The following is an 11,034-nucleotide window of genomic DNA, read 5'->3' as shown; positions in this document are numbered from 1 at the left end:
TGCTCGCATTCCTCGGGGGAGCGGAGCAGAGGGAGGAAAAGATGGTAGATGCAATGTGGTGATTACCTAGGGGCCACTACGACTGGTGACATCCAGGAAAATGATCTAAAGTCTACAAAGTCTGACTTATCACATATGTTTGGTGACTGAAATAAACATTTGCATTTCCACAGCTACACAGCCATATGTGCTGTATCTGTAAATTCAGATGTTTGATATCAACCCACACATGCCGTAAAAAGTATGAGTTTCAGTCTCAAGAATTTCAATGTGTGTTTACCCGAAATATTCAATATGTTTTTTTAAACTCCATGTATTTGATTCAGTTTCAAATTCACGTTCTCTATCTTTGAAACAAAATGCTGTTTTGCTCTTTATAAGTGATTTTTAGTCTGCTTTTTGCTCCCTTATAAATACATATTTTTTCATTTAACATAAACTAAGCTTAATTCGGTGTCATAAAGCTGTACTGGAAAAAATTCAAAAAACCTACAAGGCGAAATAGTCCAAGATATAAAATCATATAATCACTATGTAATCTTTTAAAGTGTAGGAGGAACACATGATTGCAGCAGTTAATTAAAGCTATCTTTAGCAGCTAAACTAAACTAGCTAAAGCTCTAAGATTTAAGTTTGGTGTTTAGTGTGTTGGCTTTTATCCTTTGTATTGATTTAAGTTTTAATTAAGCCTTCAAGGCAAGTAAGAACTAAATACCCGGCTTTTCTAGTCGTAGGTTTTACAAAGCATCATGGATTGTTTTATAGAGTTCATAAATTCTGAAAGCAAGAGTATCTTGATGGAAGCAATTCTGAATGTTTGGGTGAGATAATGTAAAAATATACGAGATAAGCTTCTCCTGTGAAGGGCCCACTGAGCTTTCAAATACAAAATGTAAGATGGTTTGTAAAGAAGAAACACCAGTTGCTTTGTATTCTGGCAGAATAATGACATGATTGGGATCAGACTGCAGATAAAAAAACAGAGTTTTTGTTCTGCGATAAAGGACTACATCCCAAATGAGAAAAAGTTGAATTGCATTAGTTAGGGCCGTTGATATTCTGACAGTCCTGTCTGAATATCAATACCCTCGGGAAGAGAAAACGTCCCTAGTGAAACAAAGAAACAAGAAAATGTTCAAGCGTATCATATTTTAGTCACTCTGCTCGGCTTTGATTCTTAGTGGATTCTTAGACTTAAGTTGCTAGTTCCACTCTTCACTGAAACATGGCGACAAGGGCAGGCGTTTTACGCATGCGGCAAGAATTGTTGACATATTGAAATATTATGCCTGTGCAGCTCTTTTCACTTCATTTGTGCTCTGACTCTGTTTTTACATTAGACAGCAACCAAAGAACGTTTCACTAAGAATATGGATCACTGACTGCCAAAACCTCTCGCTCAAAAGAAGAGAGTTAAGAGCAAAATATCAAATAAACATGAGGCAAATTCCCTCCTTCTTGACACTAAAATGCTTCATATTCACATTTTGAACTTGTTTCGAGGTTCTACGCTGGAGATTTGGGTATTTGACCATAGCAGGGCTTAGAAAGAAGATCTATTGGCATTTGGCTGTAACTGTTCATCATCATCATTTCCTCCCCTCTGACTTGCATACCTGCCAAATTTTTTCCCTGGAGTCTCATATTCAAGGTCACCACCTGACACCCTCCTGTTGTGTCATTTCTCTTGGGAAACTCGATTAATCTGCATGGCCCTCAAACTTTTTTACAAATTATCATCACACATGGATCCATTAGTTCTGTAAGTTTGTCTGATGTTATAAAGGAGGCAAATGGTGCATGAAACAGAAGCAAGACAATTTTAACCTATGTATCCATTAGTTAGTCACATCCCGAAATTCAAGTGGTGAGCACAGTGCAGGCAGGCTTTATTTTGCAGAATGGAAGCTACTATTCCTTCCATGGAAGGGCTCTTCCACCCATGAACTTACTATTACCATTGGCAACTCTGTGGTAGCCCCCACCCAGACCACAAGGAACCTGGGTGTGACAATCGACAGTCAACTCTCCCTTACCACCAACATTGCCGCAACAACCCACCCTACCCTCAACAAAATCCCGAATGCTTTCCTGGCCTACTAATTGGTAAAACGAGCTCCCCATTGACATAAGGAGAGTAGAAAGTCTGCACATCTTCCGCCTCAGGCCAAAGACACATCTCCTCGGACTACACCTTGGTTAAGAAGATGATGTCTAATAAACCACTTTCAACTCTGATGTTGTTGCACTTTATACATTGCACTTCAATGTAGCACTTTGTAGGTTGGCTTTTTTAAGCTAATTTACTTGCATGATTCTTGTTGTTTTGGGTTTTTCCCCTCATTGTTGAATGCACTTACTGGAAGTCCCTTTGGATGAATGCGTCAGCTAAATTAGATTTAATGTAATGGATACTTACAGCGTATGTAGCTCGAAATGTCAGGGCCGGTGCGGACCAGTGGATAAGACTGCTGCAAAGTCTTAATTTTAATATGCGTAAAAATATATATGTATTGCGGTGTTGGTTTTAAAACCGCTTAATCTCCGAACGTGATCGCACATTTAGAAAATGTAATTATCATTTAGAAAAAATTCTGATGTTGTTAAAGAAACTACTGTGAACTTGCATCCTGACGGAAAAATTGCAAAGAATACAGAAACACATGTGAACCCTGATAATAAATAAGGAACAGAAGAAACAAATACATATCGTGTAATACCAAACTTTAATGTTGGAGGGTATGGTCTTGTCCTCCTCCGCTTCCTGACCCATATGGCTTCTCAAAGAGAATCTCATCCCCTTCTCTCTCTCCCTGTGTCATAATCACAGCTCTTTATGATTGGTTTGCCCTCTCTGCCCTTTCAAGGCGCGGCATGTAATGAGGGCTCTGGAGGAATGTGTGAGTGGGCTATTTAGTTATTCAGACAAGATCAGCTCACACATCCCACACTCTCTAACTTGACTCCCTACCAATACCTCTCAGCTGAGCACAGTGACTCTCTGTCCCGCTCACAAGGTCACATGCTGGATGAAGCTGCGGACAATTAACATCTGCGTCTGGACATGAAGAGTCTGATGAGTGTGTGTAATCACATGGTTAAAAGTATCCATTAGAATATTTAACTCCAGTCCACTGACAAATGTAAAGATGGATTGTGATTGTTTTAGAGTTTAATTGCTATAAACCCATCTAAAAGAATTATCTCTGCTAAATTACAAGTAACCAAACTACAAAAATGCAAAAAATAATCCATTAGTGTCCAAAGACCTATTACATGTTTGAATAGATTATTCCATTTTTGTGCCTGCTTATTTACAGAATCCATTCCTCATGTGTTATTTAGAACCACAATTCCTGCACACACATACACACACACACACACACACACACGCACACAGACAGACACACACACACACACACACACACACACACACACATACACATCCACTAACACTGAGTGAACTTTGTCACGATTCAAAGTTACATGATGCACACAGAACCTGACCTTTTCTCTAATGGGATTATCCAGATACATTAATCAGCAACTATAACTAAGATAACTATTTTTAAGCTGCACTCATTAACATCTTACAGCACAGCAACAAACAAAAATAGCATATTGGCCTCATGAATCCTTAAACATATACACACAGTCTGCTTATATAAAACCCCAAAAGAGCTCCAACAGTGGGATTTGAATAAACACATGCACACATCCCTGTGTAGGCATTCATCCATCCTTGCATGAATCCAACATGCACAGCCATAATACGAAAAATGCATAGCCTATATGCAGCAATTCAATCTCCAGGAATGTTTTATGAGCCAAATTCAAGTCCTACATACTTACCTAAACCTAATCCCTAAAACATTTAAATTTTATTTTTCTTTCTTGTCTTACAATTAGTTTAGTATCATTTCCCCTCTTGTTTTAGCATTCTAATCTTCTATTCATTCAGTCATCCTTCGAATATGAAAATATAAGTCATCTGTGTCATCATTATCTCAATTCTGGAGAACACATTATATATAAATAGATAATACATTAATAATAATTTCAATAATTTAATCATATTAAGACGCGAAAGTCAGAGGCCAAGCCAAAACAGACACACATGCACGTACACTCACACAGAGGTTTGTGAAGGTATCCTAATGAGCCGTGCTGAGGAGAATATTTTTTCATCTGTATTATTTATTTTTATTATATATTTTTGTCAGCTAGTTTGCAGGATTTCGCAAAAACTACTGAGTGGATTATCACAAAAGTTGTTTGAAGGATTCATTTTCAGTGCATGTAATTTGGCAGAGTTATGTGCTCTCTGAGTGCCCTTTAGCTTAGGACATTGTACTGACTTCTATTCATTGCATATAGCCTATCAAACCTTGTTCCCAACCTTAACCGAGACCAATCCATGTCTAACACTAACGTTCACCTAACCACACATCACACACAAACACATATTACTGAGAACATGACCTTGGTGTCATGGTGGCGTCGACCTTTGCAGGAGAGGTTTCCTTTTCTTCATATCAGTTTTAACATGAGCAGAGCAACAGTGGTGAACATCATATCATGTATATGTGTTTGTCAGGAAGATCATTTTCTAAAAGCAGTAAATAATGTGTTTGTAGCTACAAATAAAAAGTCAGAAGCAGACCTGAGAACTTTTCATGGGACAGAACTTTCAGGCTCTAACCTCTAACATGTAACTACACTGTATGGTTGGTTCACAGTTCACAGTGCACGTGTGTTCGCGTGCACACTGGACTGTGAGTGTTCACGTGGTGCATGTGTGTGTGTATCCCTGGAGCTCCGCCTCCCTCTGCCCGTTGACCTATGAACGGCTCAGCGTTAACGCGCACATGCTCGCTACGTCATTACTCCGTGGCTCTCCGTGTCAACATGGCGGCATCCATGGCATCCCAGGCTGCGAGAGGACTGAGGACAGCAGCTTCTAAACACGTCCTCCTCGACAAACTCAAGGTACAGCTGCAGCGGACATGACCGGGGATGAATGTTCCTCCTCTCCCAGCTCTGGTTGGCTGACGTATGTTTGTTGTCATCGTCTCAGGGAGCTGTCAGAGTCGTTAGCTTGCTAGCTAGGTTAGCATGTGTAAGAGGTGTCAGATCAGAGTTAAAGGGGGGGGCAGACCTCTGCTCACAGCTCATGTCCTCACTGTGACCTACAGCTCCTGTAATGACTTTAGCATTCATATGATGGAGTTTTAGTAGTGTTCGTTAAAATAACGCGGACTTTGCTGGGACTTAAACTGGCCAGTTATGCACTCTTGTCTTGTTGCTACAGTCTTTTTCTACCACTCTTGACTAAAGTGTAAAATACATCATGTTTAATAGCTTTGACTAACCTGTGGATCTGAATCAATCCCTATGCAGAGGCTCCTCATTAACAGAACAGACAGTCCATGTTCTCAGTGTGGCCATAAAGCTCAGAGAGATAATGCTGTGCCTATAGTTTCAGATAAGAAGTGTAAAGGTGAACTCCTGCACTTCGATCCCGATCTGTCCCTGAGCTGCAAACAACTGCACAATTCTCCTGGTTTGTCTGTTTGTCAAATGATCCCGGTTAACGTTGTCTTCTGCTTTGCAAACCGAGCATTAGACCGAATATTTAAAAACAGGGTTTCTCAGAGGGCTGAGGTACTTTGATGGTGTTTTCACACGTATACATTATGGATGAAAGGTTCATTGTGTAGAATTTAGTGACATGCATCCACGTTGCAGCTGATAACCCCTCACCTCCACCTCCCCCTCCAAACATGAAAGAGAACCTGTGGTAGCCTTCAGTTTTTATAAAAAACTCAAAAGTTGTTAAGTCTGTCCAGTTTGGACTACAGTCAAAAACATTGCAACCTTTGTAGAGGACCCGCTCTAGATGTAAGTATTTAAAGGATAAATAAACAGCAATTAATACAATTGAGATGATTACTATCTGGTGAAAACGTCACTAGGATGACTAGTTTTGGCCAATAGATCCCTTTCACGTAAATCTTAAACACTGGACCTTTTTTAAAGCAAAACACATGTTGTTTTAACAACATCTGCCCTGACTGCTCCGACCAGGATTTGTCGGTGCTAAGTACAGCTGTGAACAGACCCAAATGTGTCCTGTGATCCCATCACTCAAACCACATTCAGAGGGGATCTGGGAAGCATGTGGCAACATCCTCTTTGCTGAGTGTACGCAAATGATGTCTGCTGATCTACAGTTTCACAATGAATCAAACACCCCGTTTCTCTGTAATTGCTCTCGCTTATAGTGACACACACACACATTGACAATAGACACATCTGTAAACTCTGTACTGGGTAAAAACAACATCATTTAGTCTTCCCAAACAGAAATGATGTACGTGTGTCTTTGCATATAAAGCAGGGAAGTGAGATCTAATCACAAGTGGTCACAGCAGAGACATTCAGGATACATTTTAATGCCATGTGTTACCAGACACACTTTAAGTCCTCTTGTGATCAGATCTCTCAGCAGAGATGTTAATACCAGTTCAAAACAGGACATTAGACATTGGCTAGAGGAAGAAAAGTGAAACAATGATGCTCACTGGGGAAGTGAACACTTTTTTCTGATATAATCCTTCAAATTTTACATGTGATGCACTGGCATTGGTAACACAAGCCATATGGTGAATGGACTTCAACTCCAATGTCCTCATCATTTCATTGATATCTGAAAATCTAACAGTGTTTCCCCAGAATTCAGTTAAGTTGGACGCCTGTAGACAGCCCAGTGTCCCAGTGGTCTCCAGGCAGCTTACTGAGATGCTGTGGAATTAGCTCAGTCTTTTTGAAACCTTTATCTTTGACAGATTGAGTTCTTGACTGTTTGACATATTTTCTCAGTTTCATTTCTGCAGTAAAGATGTCAGGAGATGCTACAAATTCCCTTTTCACTCCCCATGAGTTTACCTTCTCTCTGGCAACAGAACAGGTTACATCCGCCTTCTGAAACTCCTGCAGTTTACACTGGACTGACCAAACAATGATTAAGTCTGGAAGACTCTCTGTGAATAGACTCAAACACTTGCTAGTACAGCAACATTAAGCTGCAAGCAACCCATAATGCAACACTCTGTAAAAGACTGTAATGGAATATTAGAAATAAGAGACAAGATACAGTTTTATAATATGTCCGATTGTTGTTTTTTATGTCCAATGCACCACACCATGGCAATTTCCTGTATGTTCAAATATACTTGGCAGTAAAAATAATTCTGATCATAAGACAGCATATGTATAAAAAAATTTCATTTTATATATAAAATGAATCACTTTATAGATATAATAAGAAAATATTTATTTGAGTTTAAGTTATTGAAATATAAATTGAGGCAATATATTGATTTATAACACATTAAAAGAAAATGTATTGTCTTATATATATATATATATGATAAAACAATGTCTTATTTATAGGACAATATATTGTCTTACATTAGAGTCATTACCGTTTTTTCCCCTTCACGAGGTGTGGACAATTCTCGGCAAAGTTTATTTCTATTCACTTGGTTGAGGTGCTGCATCTGTAGCACCTCAACCAAGTGACAACTGTGAACAGATTGCTCCCAAAGCCACAAAAAGGAACCAGAAACACGTTTCCCTGTCTTGTATTGACTAACCAAGAAATTCCCCCTTACAGTTATGAAAGCAGAATGGTGTTTTTGTCATTTAATTTTAAGCTGTAAGACACGCGCCTAAATAAATCAGCATGTTCTTCTACAAGCTGCTCCTCGGTTTGAGGTTTTTCTTCTGAGTTAGTAGGAGAGATCTGGTCTTTATTGGAAGTGTGCATGTGTAAATGTCCGTAGCACTAGTGTTGACACCCTGCCTGAAAGGACAGAGCAGGATCCTGTCCCCTCAAGTAGGGACACTCAGTTAGGCACTGTTTTTACTGTACAAATGGATTTCTGGGAATAAGAAGGCTGTGTTCAGTTAGAGGTCTCTCAATCTATCATAATTCCCTTTTTATAAAATATTTTATCAAGTTTATAAAGTAATGAGATTCTCCAATGTAAGTCTCCAGAATTTTCAACAAACAATAGTTAAACAGTTAACTACTTTAAACAATGATAATTCCAGTGCTATACTAGGTTTTTGCGTCCTAACTAAAGTATCATAACCCAAAAAAGGGAGATTTCATATCCAGGCGACACAAAATATTGTTACTCATGTGTCGTTATTGTAGATTGAGGTCATGTCATAACAGCTGTAACTTGAAGGTCATTACCTCCCGTGGGCAAAAGAAAATTGCAATATCTGCGGCTGAGTTTTGTTTTGAGCACTCAACTGTGACTCTCGTCCATTGGCTCTGTCCATCCTGTTTGACATGATTGTTGCAGATATACAAATATTGCTGTAAAGAGTGTGCTTTATAATCCAGGGGAATATAAGGTGGACTGCTTTATGAAACGATTTACAAAAAAAAAAGGGTTTTCTCTTTTCCTATGATACTGTTGTGTCGCACTATGTTCATTGGCTGAAATCAGGGAAGTGAGTTTAACGACCATTTAGGATAAATGAGGTAACAAGAAGTTGGAGGTCTGGGTGTACCTTTTTGAATGCAACCTTTTACCGATAATCCATGCACCAAAGATACATTTTACAAAGGTTTGGCATTTAGCCATTCTTTTTAATTTACAACCCTGAAAGGATGTCTAGCAGATTTCCCTGTAGGTCACTCCTCAAACAACCAAAGAAATGTCTGGTTGGAGAGTGATTCATTAGCCTCGGAAACACTGTTCAGAGTATGTCGAGCACAGAAAGCCGCTCAGAAGGCACAGGATGACCCAATTAGGTTGCCGACAGGTATTGTTAGGTTTTGGTGTCAGTTCAAATAAAAACTAAATGAATAGTTGAAATTACAAAGTACAAGTTTAAAATTCAGCCAAAGAATTCTTATCCACACCCATCGTTTTTGACCCACATTAAATGATCTAATCGCATACAAAGAAGCTTTCATCAGAAATGATTATCTTTTTTTGATATTGTCTGTCTCTCTGTCTGTTTGTCTGTCTGTCTGTCTGTTTGTCTATGTTCCAGTTTTTCTCTGTCCATGTAATGAAAGTGATGGTCGTAGTTGTTCTGTAGCACTGTATCAGATACTGAACTGATTGTCAACAAGGTGTTTCTACAACAGAATCTCATCAGCCCGGACAGTATCAGCTAAGCTTTGGGATAATTTGTAAACAACAATGCACAATATTCGTGTCAGGATTCACGATGCTCTTAGAGGGGAACTGGGATGTAGTTTTTTTCCCGCTGCCCTCGCGCTCATTCTCCCTCTCTCATAAATCAAATCTCCTGAATTCTTGTCTGCCCAGCGAGATAATCCTCAGGCTGTTTTTCACTGTCGCTGCACAGTGGTGAATTTGTAAACGTTTGCTAAGTTTTTTTCTTGCGTAAGGTGTTCCTGCTTTGTAATAACCTAACGGCGTTGAAGCCCAGCATGTTTTGATGGGAAACACTGGGAAGAGAGGTGGCTCAACGAGACTCAGTCCTGAATATTTTACAGAGGGGGGTGGAGAGCCCTCTGCTTGCAACGACTTCTTTTGCTGGAACTTCAAACGACGGGCGGCTTCCCCATCTGTCTCAGCAAGAACACATTTACATTTCCTCGCCGCAAGGGATACTGGAGGACAAAGTTAGCTCTAACTGGATTTGAATATCGCTTCACCAAGGTTAATAGCCATTTCTGTAGCTGGTGAGGTGCTTAGGCTTTTTCAATAATTTAGAAGGGCTGCAGTCATTAGGAAATGTTGGCAGCCGCTGAAATGGGGAATACAATGAGTGAATGCACTCCTATCAGCTTAACTTCGGCTGTTGTACCAGCGTAGATAATGAGGGAGAAGGGGGAGTGATGCTGAGAATTAGTTGCGAAAACAATGCCAGTGATTGCTGACAGCTGTAATTCATTAAAAGTGCAGTATGTTGAAGATTATGTTCAGCTGCCATATTAACATATACATCATCTTTGAATTAAGATATTCAAACATATTATAAGTGTAATTTGGATTTCCTAATTGAGTTTGCTAGAGGCCACTCCCTGCGAATTTCAATTTTCTAGTCATGCCGTCCTGACTTGCCCTCGTCCACGGCTGAATCTGGTCACCTCATTGTGTGTCATGAAGACAGTGACAGTGCTACAACCGTGTCCGTGGTGTGAATACACCTGATCCTGGTCATTGCTTTCATTTGCATATGTCATGTGTCAAAAGTGGACGACCCTTAAAACGCCAGTTCATACCGGGCTAGATGATTTGTCTCCACATATGTCCCCAGCGATCACTTGCTATAGGATCTCGCTTGCAAGCTTATTTTCGAATAAAGATACATAATTTCTGTCAGTCTAAATGATGAGAGACCAGAGAGAGGCACACCTTCACACCTGCACACCTCTAAAAGGAAACATGATTTTATATCTTATACAGAATTGATACAGTCGGTGAGAATGTCTTTTGAGTAATTGCTAGTCAAATGCCTCCTCACTGTTTTCCTACTTGTTCTCAGAACTGGCAACTTGTTATCAGATCACCTTAAATGAATGCTAGTTCTGAACAAGGCCCATGTTGTAGAGCAACATCACTGCTGCTATTGGTAATTGAGACTCCAAAGAACAAGATACCAAATATGTAATAAATTGTATCAGTGATTTGATTCTTTTATTTTGTATTATAAATTTAGACTGTTAAGGCACCCGGTGATATGAGTTTACTGGCATGAGTGGATGTACGTTGTTGCCATAGCGATTCAGGAGTTATGGCTTCAGGTAAATTCTTGTTGTGGATTTATAAGGAATTGAACTTGATGCCTTCTTGTATTGCCACCTTCTTATTCTTGTTATCTTCCCTTAAGACTAAACACCTTTTTGAATATTACTCAGTACACCCTCCCTTATTAGCTATGCTAATTACTGAAATGCCTATCTGCAGAGACACAACAGTCAGGTTTTCCTTTCTTAAGCCTGTCTGCAGGAGATTAGACCTGCCATGCCTAAAG

At 39.5% G+C, this 11,034-nt stretch overlaps 1 protein-coding gene across 1 annotated transcript in view; it reads left to right on the top strand.

Moving 5' to 3' along the window:
- Nucleotides 1-4,842: 4,842 nt before the first annotated feature.
- The window catches only part of suclg2 (succinate-CoA ligase GDP-forming subunit beta), an 84,265-nt gene continuing 78,073 nt past the window's right edge, over nucleotides 4,843-11,034 (top strand). The window contains exon 1 of the mRNA XM_053442613.1: nucleotides 4,843-4,989. Within this exon, the coding sequence (XP_053298588.1) occupies nucleotides 4,843-4,989 (147 nt within the window). The remainder of the gene's footprint in view (nucleotides 4,990-11,034) is intronic.

This window comes from Pleuronectes platessa, chromosome 2, assembly GCF_947347685.1.
Source record: "Pleuronectes platessa chromosome 2, fPlePla1.1, whole genome shotgun sequence".
Classification (NCBI taxonomy): Eukaryota; Metazoa; Chordata; class Actinopteri; order Pleuronectiformes; family Pleuronectidae; genus Pleuronectes; species Pleuronectes platessa.
The sequence above is the reverse complement of the archived record's forward strand: the minus strand, read 5'-3'. Positions and strand labels throughout refer to the sequence as shown.